The sequence below is a fragment of the Malaya genurostris genome, chromosome 3 (assembly GCF_030247185.1).
Source record: "Malaya genurostris strain Urasoe2022 chromosome 3, Malgen_1.1, whole genome shotgun sequence".
In the NCBI taxonomy this organism is placed as follows: Eukaryota; Metazoa; Arthropoda; class Insecta; order Diptera; family Culicidae; genus Malaya; species Malaya genurostris.
In genome coordinates, this window is record NC_080572.1 from 181,840,546 (window position 1) to 181,864,800 (window position 24,255).

At 38.3% G+C, this 24,255-nt stretch overlaps 1 protein-coding gene across 2 annotated transcripts in view; it reads right to left on the reverse strand.

The window, feature by feature from the left end:
- Nucleotides 1-24,255, reverse strand: part of LOC131439495 (mitogen-activated protein kinase kinase kinase 9) — a 97,670-nt gene that overhangs the window by 37,037 nt on the left and 36,378 nt on the right. For both annotated transcript variants that reach the window (XM_058610577.1, XM_058610578.1), the window contains one exon: nucleotides 628-1,089. In XM_058610577.1, the coding sequence (XP_058466560.1) occupies nucleotides 628-1,089 (462 nt within the window). The remainder of the gene's footprint in view (nucleotides 1-627; nucleotides 1,090-24,255) is intronic.

Genomic DNA, 24,255 nt, shown 5'->3' on the forward strand with positions numbered 1-24,255 from the left:
GTTGGCGCATTTTTATGTGCAGACATGGAAGGGTTTGGCGTCGTCCGTCCATCGGTGCCAGAACGTTGGCGTTGGCGTGTGGAGCCATACCCATTCAGGTTGACGGCGCCAGTCGCATTTTGTAGTACGGTATCCGGCGAGAGAGAAAGTGAGCAGTGGAATAAAGAAATAAAAAAAAGACAGCATTTCATTAGTTTGGTTTTTGGGACAAAAAATATAGCTATTCAAACGATTGCTGCCGAAGTTATTCTAAGAGAGTTGGGTAAAAAATAGTATCAATGCATAAATTAGAAATGATTGATAAAAACCTAGCGGTCATGATAACCATGACAATAATCTATAGTACATGACTATACAAGTAACTAGCGGGGTTACAGTAAAAACAGAGAATCTCATGTTTCCTTGAGAGACTCTTGCCGCCAGGCGAGACTGCAGTCATAGCCGTAACAGCATGCTCTAGCGGTTCGAAAATCGTGCCAATGTGGCAGTCTAAGGCAGGGTGTAGGGACTTCAACGAGGAAACAGTCTAAGAATAACCTCACGGCTAGTCACGTTATCGCTATTAGGAATCTCGACTATGCAAACATAAAGTTATATATGTCACAGATGGCGACAATGTATACCTACTTGAATTTAACTATGTTCTCGTGATCCAGCTTTCGTAGGTGTTTTATGTCTGTTTCCTTGACGTCTCGGACTTTCTTAACCGCGACAAGTTCATTTCGCAGTTGGCCACGGAACACGGCACCCTGGGCCCCACTGCCGAGCCACACCAAATCGGTAATGGACTCGAAGGGAATTTCCCAGTCATCAGTCTGTTTACTCTTCATCTCCATAATGTGGGTCTTGCCGATTAGCGACAGCACTGGCCGCATGCAACCGAACAGACCGTCCATCCAACCGGCCGGTTTATTTGCAACGCCGGGAATCCCTCCCGGCATGGTCGGCCATCCGTTCTGGCACACATTGCTGTTGTCGACGCTGCTGTCGGTGTTGTTGACGTCGTCGCCGGCGATTGCCTGCGAATAGGCCGGCGGTTGGTCGTTTTTGATGCCCATCTGGTCCAGCTCTTCTTGGATCGACATCATACTGGAAAGGGAAAATTGAAAATAGCCTGATTAGATACGTGACCATTACTTCACATCAAACCGAAGAGCATGTCTACAGAGTACAGATTAAGCTGACCAATGTCACCTTCACCTCAAATTGTCAAAATAATATTGTAAATGTAAATGTTTAAAAAAATCGTGTTTGTGTCGCCACTCATTCGCGCGTTACACGATTCATAATTCTACTAAGTGTCTGACAGTAGTAGAAAGTCACATAGAAAGCAATATCACAGGTTGCGGTCCAGTACGATCCAACCCGAACCGGTGCCCACACCTGCCACCCGTCATGCGCGTCGCTACGGTGGACTTGACCCAGTTTATTTATGCGCGTTTTCGCTTTTCTTCGCTTCGACCATCCAATTAATTAGCTTTATCACTTACCCACCCAGCCTCTACCGCGAGAATTTTTAATTCGTTGTTTGTGATTTGCGATGCCTCCGGAAGGGAGAGAAAACAACGGAGATAATTTTATGATAACTGCGAACAGAAAACACAAAGGATAATTTCGTTAGCAGCTTCAACTGTGATTTCAATCAACTTTCACCTTTCTACGCCAGTCATCACAACATGCGAACTTAAAGTTGTGGTGACATTGTGACTATATTGCGTTCTAGTGCCGTATTGTTTTTTAACCTCCATATGTCACAAAGATTTTCCTAACTTCCCAATGCAATAAAAGAAGTGTGTGAAAAACGGTAATCATTTTTCATGATAACAATTTGAATAATCAAATTAAAAGCTACAAGAATTTTGCTGTTGTTGCAAAACAAAAAATTGGTAATCATTTTTGCAACGTAATGCGATTTTTTTTTCCATAAATACGTTTATTTCTTAAGGCAGTTTACATAAGTTTTTCTTCGCCGTAGCATCACTTTTACATAATATTCTTATCCTAATTTAATTCTAACATAGTCACAACGTTTTGAATTTATTAAAACATATTCTCTTATAGCTTAAATATCATCTTAAGTAACTCGTCATTAATTATGAAATCTACTCGGAAATATTATTTGAACCAAACGATTAACTTCTATAAATTATAAAATAAGCTGTTATTTTCAGACATTTTGTTGATAATTTCATAAACTGTTTCGAGTTTGTTTGTATCATTACATAATTTTTATTCTAATTTAGCTATTGGTTGAACTCATGGACGCAGCTGGGATCAGAGCTAAGTCTTAAAAGGGGCCTTTATTAAATTGAAACTCCAATTTTCTTTATGAAATGATAAATAAGTTTCATGTATGAAAGGTCACGACAAGCAAGAATGTCTCGAACTGGGATATTGGATAGTCTACCTTGGGTACGCAAAGAATTTATTAGTTGAGATCTGACATCACGATACTCCACGCATGTCCAAACGACATGATCAATATCCCGATAACCTTCTCCGCAAGCACAATGATTAGTCTCGGAGAGCCCAATTCGAAGGAGATGTGCATTTAACGTGTAGTGATTGGACATGAGTCTGGACATCACACGAATGAAATCCCTACTCACATCCAGTCCCCTGAACCATGACTTTGTCGATATATTCGGAATAATTGAGTGCATCCACCGACCCAGATCATCTCTATCCCAAGAAGCTTGCCAGCTGGCAAGTGTTCTTTGGCGAGACGAGCTATAGAATTCGTTGAAAGCAATCGGTCGCTCATAAATTTCACCCTCAATAGCACCACCTTTGGCTAAAATATCGGCTCTTTCATTGCCAGGAATGGAGCAATGAGCCGGGACCCAGACTATAGTGATTAGATAATTATTGTTCAATATGTCGTTCAGGCACTGTTTTATTTTGCCCAGGAAAAACGGTTCAGTCTTGCCAGTCATGTTTGAGCGAATGGCTTCAATTGCACTCAGACTATCTGTGAAGAGGAAATAATGGTTTGGAGATAATGTGACGATTACACTCAAACTATAATGAACTGCTGCTAGCTCTGCTATATAAACAGATGCAGGTTCTTGAAGCCTAAATGAGGCCGAAACATTATTGTTGAACATACCAAACCCTGTCGCTTCTTCAATTCGCGATCCGTCCGTGTAAAACATTTTCTCAGAGTCAATATGCCTGAACTTACTTGAAAATATTTTTGGGATTTCCGTCGAGCGTAGATGATCCGGGATTCCACGCACTTCGCGCTGCATGGATGTGTCGAAAAATAAAGTTGAGTCAGGGACATTTAGGAGGCTGACATGGATAGGAATATATCTTGAAGGGTTGATTTCCTGTGACATATGGTTAAAATATACTGTCATGAATTTTGTTTGAGATCGAAGCTCGACTAGTCGTTCGAAATTATTAATTACCATGGAATTCAGCACCTCACATCTTATTAGCAGGCGTGATGAAAGCTCCCAAAATCGATCTTTTAATGGAAGAACTCCCGCCAGAACTTCAAGACTCATTGTATGTGTTGAATGCATGCAGCCTAAGGCAATTCGCAAACAACGGTACTGAATTCGCTCAAGTTTGATAATATGAGAGTTTGCAGCGGAACGAAAACAAACGCATCCATATTCCATCACTGAAAGTATCGTTGTTTGATACAATTTTATTAGATCTTGCGGATGAGCACCCCACCAAGATCCTGTTATTGTTCGAAGAAAATTTACTCTTTGTTGGCATTTCGTTATCAGATACCTAATGTGTCCTCCCCACTTGCATTTGGAATCGAACCACACCCCGAGGTATTTAAAAGTTAAAACCTGTTGGATCATTCTTCCCATCATATGGAGCTGAAGCTGCGCGGGATCATGCTTTCTTGAAAAGACGACTAACTCTGTTTTCTCCGCAGAGAATTCGATACCAAGATGAACAGCCCAAACGGACAAGTTATCTAAGGTATCTTGCAATGGTTTATGCAGATCAATAGCTTTGGGTCCAGTAACTGAAACCACGCCATCATCTGCCAATTGTCTTAGTGTACATGGGGTTACAAGACAGCTGTCAATGTCATTCACGTAAAAATTATAAAGGAGCGGACTGAGGCATGAGCCTTGCGGTAGACCCATGTAGCTAATTCTGAATGTTGTCAAATCGCTATATGAAAAATGCATGCGTTTCTCTGACAAAAGGTTGTGCAAATAATTATTTATAACCGCTGGGAGTCCATGTTGGTGGAGCTTGTCTGAAAGAACATCAATGGAAACTGAATCAAATGCTCCTTTAATGTCTAAAAATACAGATGCCATTTGTTGCTTTTGAGCGAAGGCAATTTGGATGTCAGACGAAAGTAATGCAAGGCAATCATTCGTCCCTTTATTTCTACGGAAGCCAAACTGAGTATCTGACAACAAACCGTTCGTCTCGACCCAAGTGTCGAGACGTCGTAGAATAATTTTTTCGAACAATTTTCTGATGCAGGACAACATCGCAATGGGTCTATATGAGTTGTGATTGGAAGCTGGTTTCCCCGGTTTTTGAATGGCGATAACTTTCACTTGTCTCCAGTCAGGCGGAACAATATTTTGCTCAAGAAACTTGTTGAACAATTCCAACAAACGTCTTTTTTGCGAGGTCGGGCAGATTCTTCACCAAGTTGAATTTAATTCTGTCCAACCCAGGAGCGTTATTGTTACAAGACAAGAGTGCTATAGAAAATTCCATCATTGAAAATGGGTTATTAATAAACCCATTATTTGGAGGAGATTCCCTTATAATACTCTGCGTAGGAACAGAATCTGGGCAAACTTTCCTAGCAAAGTCAAATATCCATCGGTTCGAGTATTCATCACTCTCATTGCCCACGTTACGATTCCTCATTCGTCTGGCCGTGTTCCAAAGAGTGCTCATTGAGGTTTCTCTTGACAAACCTTCGACAAAATGTCTCCAATAGCTACATTTTTTGGCTCGAAGTATGCTCTTGTACTTGGTTTCTAAAGCCATAAGTTTTTCAAAATTCTGAGGAGTTCCTCCTCCCCGTTTTAGAAACGTCTTGCAAGCATTTTGTTTTGCGAGTTTAGCCTCTGAGCACTCTTTGTCCCACCAGGGGTTGGGAGGCCTTCTGTTAGTCGTTGGCCCAGGAAAGCGTTTAGTTTGGGATTGTTCTGCTGCCTCCAGAATCGAACAAATGAGGAAGTCATATTCTTCAAGTGGAGGGAGCTCTTCCATTGAATTCAAAATACTAGAGATACTACTTTGGTATTTAATCCAGTCGATATTTTTTGTCAAATCATATGGAATACTAGCTGAAGTAGCAATGCAATTGCTATTGCTAATTGAGATGATGATTGGTAAATGATCGCTACCGTGTAAATCAGGCAATATTTTCCAGGTGCAATCTAGTCGAATTGATGTTGAGCAAAGAGATAGATCTAATGCACTTGGGCGTGCAGGAGGTCTTGGGATCCGTGTCATGCTACCCATATTTAATACCGTCATGCTAAAATTGTCACAAATGTTTTGTATTAAAGATGATCTGCTATCATTGTAAACGGAACCCCACATCATTCCGTGCGAATTTAAATCCCCCAGAATCAATCGTGGAGCAGGAAGGGCTTCAACCATTTCATTAAGCTGTCGCTGTCCAACTTGTGCTTTTGGAGGAATATAAACCGAAGCTATGCAAATATCTTTGCCTTTAATGTTTATTTGGCAAGCAACAACTTCTATACTAGAAGTTGAAGGGATGTTTAATCTATAAAAGGAATAGCATTTCTTAATTCCCGAAAGCACTCCACCATACGGAGAGTCTCTATCGAGACGTATAATGTTAAAATCATTAAAATTTAAAGCTATGTTTGAAGTAAGCCATGTTTCGCATAAAGCAAATACATCACATTTTTGGCTATGCAATAAAATTTTAAATGAATCATTTGCGGCGGGTGATAAATTATCCATCAAAAGATACAAAACCTGAGACAATTGGCCATTGAGCTGATAACTGCTTCAAAAAATTTCTAGCTATTGGAAGGAATGCCATTATGAGGGTCTTTAAGGGTTCAGATATATTGAATGCTGAGAAAATCCATTCAACAATTTCCGAAAACTTCAGTAATCCTGTTGGTGGTTGTGAAATAGAGCCCACAGGATTATTACCTTTTTCTGTGCTAGATCCTGGATTGGTTTGTGAATTTGACAAACCAGGAGGCACAGTCTTTGGTTTTGACTTTTCTTGTTTAACACGGGGATCTTTTTTTGAAGATGAAATTTTAGGTGCCTTTTTTGGTAATTTGGAAGAAGACTTCTTTCTCTTAACTGACCCTTGGGTAGTGATAAACGAATTACCTTCACTATTTTCGTCAGAGTCAGAGTCCTCTGGTTCCTCTAGATTTGAAAACCCGTTTTCAGTTCCCAAAGGGGGGACATCAATGACCGTTTTAAGCATTTCTGCATATGTGCGCTTAGACCGTGCTTTTAAAGAAAGCTTAATTTTGTCTTTGTGTACTTTAAATGCAGTGCATACTGAAATATCCTCATGAGGACTTTCTCCACAATAAATACATTTTTCAATTTCCTTGTTGCAATCATTATCTTTATGAGGCCCTTCACACTTAATACATTTTGATTTATTACTACAGTAAGTAGCTGTGTGGCCGAATTTTTTGCAGTTCGTACAATTCATTACATTTGGAACAAAAAGCCGAACAGGGAGGCGAATTTTATCGACATAGACATGGGACGGCAACGCAGACCCGGCAAATGTCACTCGAAACGAGTCTGATGGGCGATAAACTTTCTTTCCCTCTTCATGAACTACTGAGTACAGTTGTTTGCACTCCAGTATTTTCACACCCTCAAGCATAGAGTTCTTGAAACGACCAACACCATGCTTGAGTAAATCATCTACCGAAAGACTCGCTTCGGTAACAACACCGTCAATTTCGACATCTTTGGAGGGTATGTAAACTTTATACTCTTTATTGAAATGTTCCGAAGAGACAATATCATTCGCTTGTTTCAAATTATTTACTACAACACGAATTTTATCATTATTTACTTTTATGATCTCTTTGATTGAAGAGTATCGTGATGTCAAACCTTTATTAATTTGTAAAATGTTTAATGGCTTTGATATACGTCTAAAAAAGACTATCCAAGGCCCAGAAGAGCTCTCCTGATATTTTTTCGTTCGTGGGGGTATAGGATTCATGCTAGGATTTACGTCCATGGATTCATCCATCACATTAAAATTTTTAATCAAACTTTAAAATAAAAAATGAAACCAACACTACACAGTACTCAATCAAAAGGAAAAGAAAAAACTTCTACCTTGAAATTGTTGTCTATCTCCGTTGCACTGCCGTGTAGATCCTCGTTGCTCTAGATGTTCTTGTTGGATGTATCTGGACGTTGATACAATGCTGAAGCTCACTGTAGCGATAGAATACGATGTGATGCTACTGCTACCTGACATCCAGCACCACTCGAATTCCGATTTACTTTCGTCTTCGCCAGCTGTAACCAGCGCAGGTCACCGGTGTATACCTGCGTGTTGTATGGCAGTGGAAAGACCGAGTTGTCTTGTCTCCTTCTTCCTTGTGCTCCGCACCGATATGCTTCTGCACCGAAGTGCCTTCGCACCGGTGTGCCTTTGCACTCTCCTTCTTCGATGTGCCTTTGAACTCTCTTGCTCAGCACTTGTGGCTGTGTATTGTGGCCTGGGTAGAGCTTGGGAAACGCCCTTTGTTGTTTTCTTCACCAGCTTGGCCCAGCACTAGGGCTCTCTTATGCAGCACGACTATACTTTTTAACGGCTGCTGCCAACAGGTCTCTACCTGTAGTTCAACCGTTGTCGTATTTAACGCGTGTAAACTAACCAGCGTTGTTAAACTGTACGCTTCTATACACAACCTTCTCGGTTGAACGGCTATTACTGAATCAACGTAATGCGATGTATTGCATAAAAATTCCTTAGAATTAATGGAAAACCGACAAACTGGATTTTTTTTATTCGCTATATTTTCTCGAACCGTTCTCAACAATCTTAGGCTCGTTTGAAAGCATATGTTCGGTATAGTTTCCGGGGAAATCCATTTGGTGTGCCACAGGGTGGTGTTTTAGAACCGATCTCGTTTATTATGTACATAAATGACATGAATCAAGTTTTATGGTTTTGTGAAATAAATTTGTTTACTGACGATACTGTTCCAGATACATTCCAGCTAAGGGTTGGGATGAAGTGGTTGCATATTTGAACGAAGCCCACATTCTCTGGGTCAGTGGTTAAAATTCAAACAACTAAAACTTAATGTCGAGAAAACTTAATATATGAACATTGAAGCTTTTTGGTTTGAGCAAATAGCACAATTTGAACTGCTTTAAACACTGATGAGCCGAAGGCGAAACGTGGCTAAATAAGGAGTGTATCGATAAGTAGTTAACAACATTCAAACAGTTATTACTCTGGAATGGCTTATTTGTTTGCAGCGTGTTTTGCGGTGACATGTTTGTTTACATGTCAATAACAGCTACGCAATCGATTGGTTTCGGTACGGTTTATCGTTTCAATGATGAGTCGAATTGATCCGGAAACGCGAAAGAAAATTCTGCACACTTGGTGCTCAGAAAGTGGTGTCACGTACAACGAAATTGCAAAACGGGTGAAAGTGCACCACACCAGTGTCAAAAATATTATCGAGAAGTTCGGTAAGACCCTTTCCATGAAGGATTTGCTCCGATCCGGTAGGAAAACGGGTCCCAGCCAGCCCGGCCGGGACTTAAAAGTGGTTGAGTACATCAGGAAAAACCCATCGGCGTCGACGCGGGATTTGGCCAAGCAGTTAAACACCAGCATCGGAATGATTCAACGGATCAAAGTTCTGAACTCCCGGAAAACGTACAAGAAACAGGAGGTGCCGAAAAAGTCCCTGGTACGGCAAGTTCAGGCCAAAACAAGAGCGCGAAAACTGTATAACCGGATTCTACAGAATAAAGACAGATGCATCCTGATCGACGACGAAACCTACGTCAAGGAAGACTCTCGAGCGCTGCCCGGACCGCAATATTATACGAAATCGGTATACCAGGACCTGGACGACGCTGACAGTGTTGGTCTGGCAAGCAATTTGTACCTGTGGTTTGCGGTCGTCGATTTTCTTCACGAAGGGCACAATTAACGCCAAGGTGTACGAGGAAGAATTTTTGAAGAAGAGAATGCTGCCACTGTACAGAAAGCATAAGGCTCCTCCTCTCTTCTGGCCGAATTTGGCTTCAACCCACTACGCCAACTCCGTTCTACAGTGGTTGACAAAAAATAATGTACAATTCGTGGAAAAGGACATCAACCCACCGGACTGCCCGGATCTTCAGCCAATTGAAAGGTATTGGGCAATTGTCAAGCGGCACTTTCGGAAGGAAGGTACAGTGTCCCAAAACATGCAGGAGTTAAAAAAAAAACTGGACAGCTGCCACCAGGAAAGTCACAAAAGTAACTGTGCAGAATTTAATGAAGAATGTCAAGTCCAAAGTGCGATTTCTTCAATATAATCAGTGAAATGCATAAAATTGTAATTTTTCTACAATATATCGAAAACTGATGTCAAAATATGTTTTTTTTTCACTTTTTTATTCAATAATCAATGTTGCTAATCACTTTTCGATACACTCCTTATATGGTTCCTTCTTCTTCAGGCACTGGATATGAAGTCAATGATGAGACTGATGGAGAGATTATTGATCGCGTTAGAGAGATGAAGTATCTGAGAGCTAATAACACGCAAATATCGAAATTACAGCGATGGCAAACAAAAGTCATGTGATTGACATTAAAATATTAATAGATATACTTCTTATAATTTTATATTGAATGCATTACATGTGCATAATAGCTTTTCATGAAGCAAAGGGTATATCATTCAACAATGATATTCATTTTCCCAGGTTGGCGGTGCAATGCACAGGGCGCTGGTCTACCATTTAAGTTATCGTATGTTTTGAGTCCCGACCTGGAAGGATGCTGTCACACGGAACGACCGAAATTAGCTCTGCGCCTAATTCGTATTACTGTTTTTGAATTAGTTGATTTTAACAACAAAATTTCTAAAATAACTATAAAATTAGTAAAAATTGAGAATTTACTTTGCTGAAAAAACTCTTATTTTTAGAGAATGTGTTTAGTTGGCGAATATTCTGGACACAAACCAACAATATTTCAATCCAGTACGAAATTCTCATTGACAACAAATTTTGTTATTAAAATCAGAAAATTTGTTTCTATTTATCTATCACCATCATTACTGAAGGACAGGACAAAGAAAACAAAAATGAAATTGGTTTTATTAACAAGTTTATTAGCTAAAAACTCATGAGAAGTGTCAAAGCAAAACAATCCATTAAAAAGCTAAAAGGGACAGTCTTGTTGAAACTGCTTGCAAATTGTTTAGATGTTTTTCGCATGTGTTACGATATATCTATATATAAATTTATAAATCGATATGTTAAAATGACGTAAACTGTTAGTGGAAAGTGTATTTATTCAGAATTTGTGCGCATTTAAAGCGATTGTGCGTAATAATGTTTTTACGGGGAACAGTGAAGTGAGTTTCGAATATTGCACTCTAATTGTATATGTCAAATGATGTTTTTTGTATCTTCCAACCTTCTCGGCTACGCTGTCCGGTGTACTACTTGTATTCGGTTTTTGTTTCCGAGTGCTCAAAGTTTTCAGTGAGATAGTCAATTTCGCGAAGTCGAATGAACAAAACAGCAATTGAGAAGACAAATTTTTAAAAAGAAGTTTATGTTTCGCTTATGTCTTTTTCTCCAATACAACATCGTATTTCTACCTGCCAATATAGAAAAGATAATCGTGACTGAAATTTTTTTCGGTAGTCGTGTGCCATCTAGTGGCTAGTAGTCGTTACGGTGTTAACGTTTTTTCGGTGACAGAGCGCCATATAGCTGCAAACGGCAGAAACCAATTCAACCATTAATGTTGGTTGAAAACAACGTTTTATTTCTCCAATTCAACTAAAAAATTAGTTGAATGGATATGAAACGTGCCTTAGCTAAGAAATGACAGCACGTTTAATTGGTGAATTCAACTAAAAAAAATAGCCATTTCAACAAATATTTTATTATTATTAAGAGAATTAGAATTAAAAAATCTAAATTAGCAAAAGATTTTTTTAGTTGTCTCAAAAAATAACTAACTAAAATCAGAAAATCAACTAATTTTTTCGCCAAAATGCTGATTTCGGTCTTTCCGTGCAGTGTCAGTAGGATCGCAAAACCTGCCATGCATGGTCCTGTACACTATGAATCGGCTGCGAAGTCTGTTGAAACAGAAAGACCAATTCCACGAAAAGGAATGTAGTACCACGGCATTGCTTTGTTCATTTTCAAAATATTAAATCATATGCAGCTTCGATATTAATGTGATCTGATTGAAGGATTGCATCTGATGCGAGACCACCAAGCTTTTTATCGGCTAGAACGCAAAACTCGATATTGTACGAAGGAATCAGTTTTTTTTTAAATCAATGCCAGGACGGATCAAACGAGCTACAACATTAACGGAGTTCAAAAATAGGTTTTTCTCACGTCAAATCTATTCTATCATTCGGGTCGGGTACGTGTGACTTTTTTTTTGTTTTAAACGAGTACTGTTTGGGTTCAAAAATTTGGCTAGGCTTCGCTCATCTCTGTGGTCTCGTTACTTCATCGTAGCCTATGTTTGTAGCGATGTACTGGTCCGGCAATAAGGGTCTGCTGAATTACTATACTGATAGAAATATCGTGTTCGAATCTTAATTTATTCAACGACCCTACCGGGTTGGAAATTTTCTTGATTAACCCTAGATAGTAAACCGGAAATATTTGAATGTTTTCTTGTTCTCAGTCGTTCTTTGGAAGAAGAATCTGTACCTGCTTGAATCGTTCTTTTTATTTTGTTCAAAGGTTACGATCATTCATACAATATTTATTATCATTCAGATAAAACGTTTGTACGGGTTCACTCAGGTCCGCCGAAAGAAAATATGGGCCCGGGGGGAATTGCACTATTACCGGCATTATTATACACGAGAATAAACCTTACGTGTATTTCCCACACCAAAACGCGACTCTCGAATGAATTGCACCTTAAGGTCTAACCGCACTCGACCGGGGAGACCCATCAGGCACGTTATTTTTCTCTTCGGCTTTTAGATTGTCCTATTTCCGGCCCCCCTGCAAAAAATCCGGTGGGATTCACGCCTTAGGCTTGGCTTAGGTCAAAGTGAATATTCCCGTTTCGAGAGATAAAATCTTATAAATGGAGTAACCGACAAAACGCAATTTTTATCGGCAAATTGGCACGATTTTCTCATAGTTGCCTGAATCAAGTTCGAAGATATTTTAGACGCTACTTTTGAGTATTTTGATATGTTTTCAAGGCGCATGGAGGACACATTCGGTTCCGGAGTTACAATCGTATTAGTGACGTAACCGTATTTTCTCTCTTCAGTGGTTTTTCATCTTCCACTAAGCCCTTAGTACGCAGTAAAAAAATATTAAATTTATAGGTGACGCAAATCTACATACCAAAATTCTTCTTCAATGTTCAGTAATTATTTTTAGGGTTATGAATTGTAAAAGATTATTTTCACTAGAAGAACTGAAAAACCGATCCAATTCACAGTCATCTGTCAATAAACTACCGGGGTTTGATATTTACTTCAAAACAAAAAAAAAACTTTTGTTTCTACACGCACAGAAATTAAATTCAATTATATTGTGCGCTGAATTCAAATATATTTTATTAGAATCTGGATCTAGTTTCGTTTCATTTTGGATTGTTGTTATTTGATTCAAAGCAAATTATTTTTTTGTATAATCAGGCTTTTGTGCGATTGTGTAAATTCAGTGATAGACTATGTTAAATTTGAATAGTTCTGTTAAATAGTTATCATTTGAATTTCTGCAGTTTTATGATCAATAAAACTGATCATTTTCAAACGCATTAGCTGTGTTTTAATATCAACGCGAATGACACGAAAAAACTCCAAGCGGAATCACCATTCGAATAGTAGGTATGCGGCTATTAAGAAACAAACAAGAGTCTGAGTCTGTTGACCACAACCGAGTGGAACCGGTTGTTGTAGCGGTTGGAAGAAATGCGTCGTTCCACTGCTCGGGCTTATCTTATCAGTAACGAAAAGCTAACATCGATGTGTGTACGGGTTTTTTGCTCATTCAACGAGAAGCAATAAAACAGGTTCATGCGAATCCCCGTCAATTCGATTGTTCCTGAACGATTTTAACTCCGTTTATAGATTAAAAAATTCCTCCAGGCTAAGAACGAAAGAAAACTTGAAAATTAATCCCGTTATGCCATTACTTGTTGCCACGTTTCTTGTCATAATTGTGAAATAACCATGGATGATTGTCTCGTAACTTTCAACGATGTTCTTTAAGCTGAGAGAAGTTCATTGATCTTGAAATGCGTCTCGATGTTTTCTTATCAATACTGCTTGCAAAATTAAACATTATATTTTTAAACTATATCCGAGGGGTCGTACAAAACATTAACTCATCTTCTGGATTTTCTTTAACTTTCGGATATTTGACCTTTGGACTTTGGCTGTCAGCTTTCGTTTGTTTACTTGATTGTGCGGTTGAAATTTAGCTCTTTCAAAATGTCGCTTATTGAAAAGGAAGTGAAAATTAAGGTTCTGGACACATGGCTAAGTGAGAAGGGTATTACTATGCGGAAATTGGCGAAGCGGTTTGAATTCATCATGCCAGTGTTAAAATGATCATTAATAAGTTTGAGCAACACTATTCTTTGGATGAGCTACCAGGAAGAGGCAGAAAACCCCGTTCTTCCAACCCGAAACTGGAGTGGTATCTCTAATCATGAAGAACAAATCAGTGTCAATACGTGATTTGGCCAAAAAAGCAGGAACGAGTGTCGGAATGATCCAGCGTATCAAGAGGCGAAATCACCTGAAGACCTACAAGAAACAGAAAATCTCAAAACAAAGTGTATAACAGAAGAAGCGAGCAGAAACAAGGGCCCGGAAATTGTATTCGCGTCTTTTGCAGTGTCCGGATGCATGCGTTTTGATGGACAATAAGACTTATGTAAAGGAGAACTCAAAAACCCTTCCAGGTCCAAAATACTTCACTGTTGTCGTTGGGGAGGATGTGAGCGATGCGGACAGGTCAATTCAAGTGGAGAAATTGAAATCGGTCGAAAGGTTTTGATATGGCAAGCAATATGTTCCTGTGGTTTGAGGTCTACCATTTTTTACACCACTGGAACTATAAATGCAGAAATCTATCGATCTGAGTGTCTCCAGAAGAGATTGCTGCCTTTATATAAGAAGCATAGTACAACTCCACAGTTTTGGCCGGATTTAGCGTCGGCTCACTATGCCAAAACCACTCTCAATTGGCTTGCGGAGAAGGGCATAAATTTCGTTGAGAAAAACATCAATCCTCCAAATTGCCCTTAGCTTCGACTCATCGAACGTTATTCGGCAATGGTGAAGAGAGTCTTCAAGAAGACTGATAAGGCAGCTGGGAACATGCAGGAGTTCAAAAAAATTTGGGCCGAATCATCCAAAAAATGCGATGCAACACTTTTCCGGAACTCGATGGAGAGCGTTCGATCAAAAGTTCGAAAATTCTTGAAGGAATAACTCAAATTTCATCCGGTTTTCCTTATGCTCAAATTTTTTATCATAAATTGAAAGAAAAATTTGTGGATAGCTTGTTTTTGATACACTTCTTAAATACTATATTCAACACAGTAGAAATATCTGAAAAATAAATATAAAGGAATCTCAATGTTGACTTGAACAACGAAGACGGAATTTATCATTCATTTCCGAAAATTTATTCACATATTATGTTTGTTTCCAATCAATTTTTTTTTCCATAAATACGTTTATTTCTTAAGGCAGTTTACATAAGTTTTTCTTCGCCGTAGCATCACTTTTACATAATATTCTTATCCTAATTTAATTCTAACATAGTCACAACGTTTTGAATTTATTAAAACATATTCTCTTATAGCTTAAATATCATCTTAGGTAACTCGTCATTAATTATGAAATCTACTCGGAAATATTATTTGAACCAAACGATTAACTTCTATAAATTATAAAATAAGCTGTTATTTTCAGACATTTTGTTAATAATTTCATAAACTGTTTCGAGTTTGTTTGTATCATTACATAATTTTTATTCTAATTTAGCTATTGGTTGAACTCATGGACGCAGCTGGGATCAGAACTAAGTCTTAAAAGGGGCCTTTATTAAATTGAAACTCCAATTTTCTTTATGAAATGATAAATAAGTTTCATGTATGAAAGGTCACGACAAGCAAGAATGTCTCGAACTGGGATATTGGATAGTCTACCTTGGGTACGCAAAGAATTTATTAGTTGAGATCTGACATCACGATACTCCACGCATGTCCAAACGACATGATCAATATCCCGATAACCTTCTCCGCAAGCGCAATGATTAGTCTCGGAGAGCCCAATTCGAAGGAGATGTGCATCTAACGTGTAGTGATTGGACATGAGTCTGGACATCACACGAATGAAATCCCTACTTACATCCAGTCCCCTGAACCATGCCTTTGTCGATATTTTCGGAATAATTGAGTGCATCCACCGACCCAGATCATCTCTATCCCAAGATGCTTGCCAGCTGGCAAGTGTTCTTTGGCGAGACGAACTATAGAATTCGTTGAAAGCAATCGGTCGCTCATAAATTTCACCCTCAATAGCACCACGTTTGGCTAAATTATCGGCTCTTTCATTGCCTGGAATGGAGCAATGAGCCGGGACCCAGACTATAGTGATTAGATAATTATTGTTCAATATGTCGTTCAGGCACTGTTTTATTTTGCCCAGGAAAAACGGTTCAGTCTTGCCAGTCATGTTTGAGCGAATGGCTTCAATTGCACTCAGACTATCTGTGAAGAGGAAATAATGGTTTGGAGATAATGTGACGATTACACTCAAACTATAATGAACTGCTGCTAGCTCTGCTATATAAACAGATGCAGGTTCTTGAAGCCTAAATGAGGCCGAAACATTATTGTTGAACATACCAAACCCTGTCGCTTCTTCAATTCGCGATCCGTCCGTGTAAAACATTTTCTCAGAGTCAATATGCCTGAACTTACTTGAAAATATTTTTGGGATTTCCGTCGAGCGTAGATGATCCGGGATTCCACGCACTTCACGCTGCATGGATGTATCGAAAAATAAAGTTGAGTCAGGGGCACTTAGGATGCTGACACGGATAGGAATATATCTTGAAGGGTTGATTTCCTGTGACATATGGTTAAAATATACTGTCATAAATTTTGTTTGAGATCGAAGCTCAACTAGTCGTTCGAAATTATTAATTACCATGGGATTCAGCACCTCACATCTTATTAGCAGGCGTGATGAAAGCTCCCAAAATCGATCTTTTAATGGAAGAACTCCCGCGAGAACTTCAAGACTCATTGTATGTGTCGAGTGCATGCAGCCTAAGGCAATTCGCAAACAACGGTACTGAATTCGCTCAAGTTTGATAATATGAGAGTTTGCAGCGGAACGAAAACAAACGCATCCATATTCCATCACTGAAAGTATCGTTGTTTGATACAATTTTATTAGATCTTGCGGATGAGCACCCCACCAAGATCCTGTTATTGTTCGAAGAAAATTTACTCTTTGTTGGCATTTCGTTATCAGATACCTAATGTGTCCTCCCCACGTGCATTTGGAATCGAACCACACCCCGAGGTATTTAAAAGTTAAAACCTGTTGGATCATTCTTCCCATCATATGGAGCTGAAGCTGCGCGGGATCATGCTTTCTTGAAAAGACGACTAACTCTGTTTTCTCCGCAGAGAATTCGATACCAAGATGAACAGCCCAAACGGACAAGTTATCTAAGGTATCTTGCAATGGTTTATGCAGATCAATAGCTTTGGGCCCAGTAACTGAAACCACGCCATCATCTGCCAATTGCCTTAGTGTACATGGGGTTACTAGACAGCTGTCAATGTCATTCACGTAAAAATTATAGAGGAGCGGACTGAGGCATGAGCCTTGCGGGAGACCCATGTAGCTAATTCTGAATGTTGCCAAATCGCCAAGTGAAAAATACATGCACTTCTCTGACAAAAGGTTGTGCAAATAATTATTTATAACCGCTGGAAGTCCATGTTGGTGGAGCTTGTCTGAAAGAACATCAATGGAAACTGAATCAAATGCTCCTTTAATGTCTAAAAATACAGATGCCATTTGTTGCTTTTGAGCGAAGGCAATTTGGATGTCAGACGAAAGTAATGCAAGGCAATCATTCGTCCCTTTATTTCTACGGAAGCCAAACTGAGTATCTGACAACAAACCGTTCGTCTCGACCCAAGTGTCGAGACGTCGTAGAATAATTTTTTCGAACAATTTTCTGATGCAGGACAACATCGCAATGGGTCTATATGAGTTGTGATTGGAAGCTGGTTTCCCCGGCTTTTGAATGGCGATAACTTTCACTTGTCTCCAGTCAGGCGGAACAATATTTTGCTCAAGAAACTTGTTGAACAATTCCAACAAACGTCTTTTTGCGAGGTCGGGCAGATTCTTCACCAAGTTGAATTTAATTCTGTCCAACCCAGGGGCGTTATTGTTACAAGACAAGAGTGCTATAGAAAATTCCATCATTGAAAATGGGTTATTAATAAAACCATTATTTGGAGGAGATTCCCGTATAATGCTTTGCGTAGGAACAGAATCTGGGCAAACTTTCCTAGCAAAGTCAAATATCCATCGGTTCGAGTATTCATCACTCTCATTGCCCACGTTACGATTCCTCATTCGTCTGGCCGTATTCCAAAGAGTGCTCATTGAGGTTTCTCTTGACAAACCTTCGACAAAATGTCTCCAATAGCTACATTTTTTGGCTCGAAGTATGCTCTTGTACTTGGTTTCTAAAACCATAAGTTTTTCAAAATTCTGAGGAGTTCCTCCTCCCCGTTTTAGAAACGTCTTGCAAGCATTTTGTTTTGCGAGTTTAGCCTCTGAGCACTCTTTGTCCCACCAGGGGTTGGGAGGCCTTCTGTTAGTCGTTGGCCCAGGAAAGCGTTTAGTTTGGGATTGTTCTGCTGCCTCGAGAATCGAACAAATGAGGAAGTCATATTCTTCAAGTGGAGGGAGCTCTTCCATTGAATTCAAAATACTAGAGATTCTACTTTGGTATTTAATCCAGTCGATATTTTTTGTCAAATCATATGGAATACTAGCTGAATTAGCAATACATTTGTTACAGCTAATTGAGATGATGATTGGTAAATGATCGCTACCGTGTAAATCAGGCAATATTTTCCAGGTGCAATCTAGTCGAATTGATGTTGAGCAAAAAGATAGATCTAATGCACTTGGGCGTGCAGGAGGTCTTGGGATCCGTGTCATGCTACCCATATTTAATACCGTCATGCTAAAATTGTCACAAATGTTTTGTATTAAAGATGATCTGCTATCATTGTAAACGGAACCCCACATCATTCCGTGCGAATTTAAATCCCCCAGAATCAATCGTGGAGCAGGAAGGGCTTCAACCATTTCATTAAGCTGTCGCTGTCCAACTTGTGCTTTTGGAGGAATATAAACCGAAGCTATGCAAATATCTTTGCCTTTAATGTTTATTTGGCACAGCATTTCTTAATTCCCAAAAGCACTCCACCATACGGAGAGTCTCTATCGAGACGTATAATGTTAAAATCATTAAAATTTAAAGCTATGTTTGAAGTAAGCCATGTTTCGCATAAAGCATTTTTGACTATGCAATAAAATTTTAAATGAATCAAGTTTTGGCATGATGCTTCGACAATTCCACTGCAGGACAGTGATTGTATCATTTGCGGCGGGTGATAAATTATCCATCAAAAGATACAAAACCTGAGACAATTGGCCATTGAGCTGATAACTGCTTCAAAAAATTTCTAGCTATTGGAAGGAATGCCATTATGAGGGTCTTTAAGGGTTCAGATATATTGAATGCTGAGAAAATCCATTCAACAATTTCCGAAAACTTCAGTAATCCTGTTGGTGGCTGTGAAATGGAGCCCACAGGATTATTACCTTTTTCTGTGCTAGATCCTGGATTGGTTTGTGAATTTGACAAACCAGGAGGCACAGTCTTTGGTTTTGACTTTTTTTGTTTAACACGGGGATCTTTTTTTGAAGATGAAACTTTAGGTGTCTTTTTTGGTAATTTGGAAGAAGACTTCTTTCTCTTAACTGACCCTTGGGTAGTGATAAACGAATTACCTTCACTATTTTCGTCAGAGTCAGAGTTCTCTGTTTCCTCTAGATTTGAAAACCCGTTTTCGGTTTCCAAAGGGGGGACATCAATGACCGTTTTAAGCATTTCTGCATATGTGCGCTTAGACCGTGCTTTTAAAGAAAGCTTAATTTTGTCTTTGTGCACTTTAAATGCAGTGCATTATGAAATATCCTCATGAGGACTTTCCCCACAATAAATACATTTTTCAATTTCCTTGTTGCAATCATTATCTTTATGAGGTCCTTCACACTTAATACATTTTGGTTTATTGCTACAGTAAGTAGCTGTGTGTCCGAAAATCAATTTTCCATGCAGCGAAAACTTTGAACTATACACGGAAAGACCAAAATCAGCATTTTGGCGAAAAAATTAGTTGATTTTCTGATTTTATTTAGTTATTTTTTGAGACAACTAAAAAAATCTTACTTTTGCTAATTTAGATTTTTCAATTCTAATTCCCTTAAAAATAATAATAAAATATTTGTTGAAATGGCTATATTTTTAGTTGAATTCACCAATTAAATGTGCTGTAATTTCTTAGCTAAGGCACACTTCATTTCCATTCAACTAATTTTTTAGTTGAATTAGAGAAATAAAACGTTGTTTTCAACCAACATAAATGGTTGAATCGGTTTCTGCAATTTGCAGCTATATGGCGTCACCGAAAAAACGTTAACACCGTAATGACTGCTAGCCACTAGATGGCACACTACTACCGAAAAAAATTTCAGTCGCGGTTGTCTTTTCTATATTGGCAGGTATAAATACGATGTTGTATTGGAGAAAAGGACATAAACGAAACATAAACTTCTTTTTGAAAATTTTTCTTCTAAATCGCTGTTTTCTTCATTCGACTTCGCGAAATCGACTCTCTCACTGAAAACTTTGACATATACAATTAGAGTGCAACATTCGAAACTCACTTCACTGTTCCGCGTAAAAACATTATTACGCGCAATCGCTTCAAATGCGCACAAATTCTGAATAAATACACTTTCCACTAAGAGTTTACGTCATTTTTACATATCGGTTTAGAAATTAATATTTGTGCTGTCCTTCAGCAATGATGGTGATAGATAAATAGAAACAAATTTTCTGATTTTAATAACAAAATTAGTTGTCAATGAGAATTTCGTTTTGGATTGAAATATTGCTGGTTTGTGTCCAGAATATTCGTCAACTAAACACGTTCTCTAAAATTAAGAATTTTTTTCAGCAAAGTAAATTTTCAATTTTAACTAATTTTATAGTTATTTTGAAAATTTTGATGTTAAAATCAGCTAATTCAAAAACAGTAATACGAATTAGGTGCAGAGCAAATTTCGGTCGTTCCGTGCGTATACTGCCCTCTATCTACAAACTACAAAAAACCGTTGAAAAGTGTAAAAGTCAGTTTCCTAACACAAGAATCCTTTTTCAAATTTTTTGTATTTTTTTCGGAAAGGATAAGCTTTTTTACACAACATATCGAAAAATTTAAAAAAAAATTGGTTCAGTGGTTTTTTAATCACCCAACATTAAAACGATAACCCTAACACAAACACGGGTTCAAACATTTTTGATGGAGAACAATTGTTTAAAATTTTACGAATTTCGAAGAGGTCGTATATCGTTTTCTAATGGAATAGCTGGTAACATATTGTCGTGATAAACTTCAATTTCATTTAAGTTTCTGCGAAAAAATCTTTGATAAAAGCGAGCGTTGCGTAGCAGCTAATCAGAGCTTCTCTCAATTTACTTTATTTTTCTTTAATAATTTTATAAAATCATCAATTTATCAAAATTAGAGAAAAAAAAGTTGTCACAAAGCACACCGAATCGTACAGACCATGATGGGAACAAACAACCCACATATTGATGAACGAAGCTAGTGTAGAACGTAACAGGAATGAGTATCAGTAATTATTTTCCCCACATCCCCTTTCCTTTCCACCTGCTAGTAAATATTAGCATAACGTTTACTACCTGTGCGAAAAAGCGTCTAACTTTATCGCCTACGTTGCAGTATCCATTCTCACCACTATTCCGTCCGGTACAGCCAACAGCCAAGTGCAAGGTGCCGAGGAGGGAATTTGAACCTTTCACGTCAAACGAAGGCAACCGTCGGTAGTGGTGTTAGTGAAGTATATGATATAGATAAAATCTGCTGATGGGGAATAAATAATACAGAGTTGAAATAAAAAATAGCCTGCATTTTTGCCGTAGCTTTTCTTTCTCACGAAACGAGGCCTTTGTGTTTTGCCTCTTTCACTGATGTATAAAAAACAGTTGGTTGAATTTAATTTGCAAATCATATCAGGAGAAACTGGTGGCTCGTTTAGCACGGGGCAGTAGTTTTCAACGGTTTCCCAGGTATTTCCGACAGTACAGGACCACAGGGAAGTGGACAATCGACATTTTTCTGCGCGTCATTTATTGCGCACGTGGGATTTCGTTTTGCGGTGACCATTCGCTATTCGACAGGTTTTCATTCCTCCTGTCACATGTCTACGTGAGATTATCTCTCGCTGATTTGATGTTACCCATTGGCATTGAAACTGCTTAGCGGAAATCGAGGGTTTAGATGTTAACTCATGAATAACGTATAAAAAGCTTCATGTATTGCGAATTCATACTAGATAATGGGGCTTTTAACTACATTATTACATTTTTGATTTTCACTTTTGCGAAGCCTTGTCTTGCCTATCCTCAATGAACAGAACAATTACAGGGCTGGTGACATCATTCTACTGGTAATAAAATCAGGCACAGTACTTCGGTACTACCCAAGTGTCTCGTGTAGACATAACTTTAGGCCTACTCAGCAGTTTATGTTTAACTGTTGAGTGGCGTGACAGTTCAACATGAACTGCTATGCATACATGAGTCGAAGACGAACCGTAAAAAAATATTTACGTAGGATTATGCTCCGGTCAAATCTTACTCTCTGGAGTACCGATCCATACCCATCTGAATGACACAAAATATTCTAAAATTAACACCTAATTACTTTGGTTTTGTTTCTATGGGCCGCTAATGGCCAATTGAATTAAATGAAAGGTCTCATAGTTTGTTATTTTGTCCGGATTCGATTTTCGGCTTCGGAGATATAAAATGAGCAAAAATTACATATAATGTATACTCAAATCTATTTCAGAAGGCTAAACTGAAAGGTCTTATAATCCAGTAACCTGCAACTTAATTTTATCCGGATCCAACATCCAGTTCCGGAGTTACATTGTGATATGTGCAAAACCATGACAAAATGTGCACTACATTTTCTAGAATTGACTTGACCGATGAACACATTCTTAGATTCAAATGAAAGGTCTCATAGTTCCATAAATGATTATTAGCTTTCATACGAGTCCGACTTCCGGTTCCGGGATTAAAAGGGGGATGAATGAAAAACAAAGTCTATTTCAACATCATAATTTGTATTGTATTAACAGAAATTTTTCCTAGTTTGCAGAACTGGCTACACGAAAAATATGTAGAAATGTGTAAATCAATAGCAATATGAAAAAAACATCAGAAGGATCAAAAAATTGATTAAAAAGCATCATCGATCCAAAGCTAAAATAAAACCCACTAAGAAAATGATTAAATCTTGTTGGACGATGAACATTTGTTGAACGACACACTGAACAGATCATACAGATAAATGACGTTTTATGGTTTTTGCTTGGAGAGACATGAGAATAGGTTGTGGTAAGACCTTTTTTTTGCTCACCTACTAACTGAGCCCCGTGTAGTGCACACACACAAATAAGCCCAGTATATGAAAACTAGTGATGCCACCTATACAGACTTATCTCTGAATCTACAAATTTCTGACTATCGTTGCAGATATTCAAGGATTTTGCTTATTATCAAATGTTGAATGGACATTTAGGATATTTACATCTTTAGAACATTTGACTTTCATTTTTGATCGCTACAATGCGATATTTTTTCCACTGTAACTGCAACAGTTTGATTGCACAAACTTTTTAAACCCTGCTCAAAATTTTAATCTGGCATCCCTGATGTGAACGGCATCTGGCATTTGTACTAATATTAGTGTATGAGCAAAAAGCTCTTGTTAAAATTTTAGCGCTAGTTTCTAAAAATTCATAACATTGGCGATATGTTGATGTAGATATTCTAATATAGATATGGTACAGATAGATTTTTGCACCGTATACAGATTTTTGGAAAAATGACCTGGCAACGCTGGCTCCAACTCCTCATATTGAAAATGGCTCAACAATGGACCTCTGTCTACCGAGTTTGTTGAACGAAAAAAAATGACGTGCGGCGCTCTGTTTCATAACCGGCAAACGAAAGTCCCGAATCGGCCTTGGACGATCTACTGGACATTCATCAGACCAACGGAACACTTCCGTTGGACGTTTTTTCTTAGAGTGCATTCATCGATTTTTCACTGTATAAGACCGTATTGTTAAATTAACGTTTTTTCTCGCCTTCAAAGTACAGTGAAAACTAGAGATCTCTAAAGTAACTTTATTTTCGATTTTCTGTTCCAAAAATGTGCATGAAAAAAGGTGTAAATTCATAAAATATTTCTCTCTGTGTAGTTGATGAACTAAAAAACTTATTTAGCCATGTACCACAAAAACAATAAATTGCACAATTTCGATTCCTCAAAAATGGCTGAACCGATCTTAGTTTCAAAGAACACGGCTTTCATTGAGGGGTTTTCGTAAGTCATGGGTAACCGCTTTGTGCAAGTGTAAATGACACTGGAAAGGAACTTTTACAAGACTATTCTTTTTGATGAGGTAGCACTGATAAGTCTAAAATGAAACTTAAAAGTAAGTGAAAGACTCGATAATCCTATAGAATACTATTGAATTTTATCTGTAACCGATTTCCGGCTCCGGAGTTACAAGATGATAAATATATTTAAAATTTCAAACTATCTTTAATGTTGACGATGCAAAATACGTA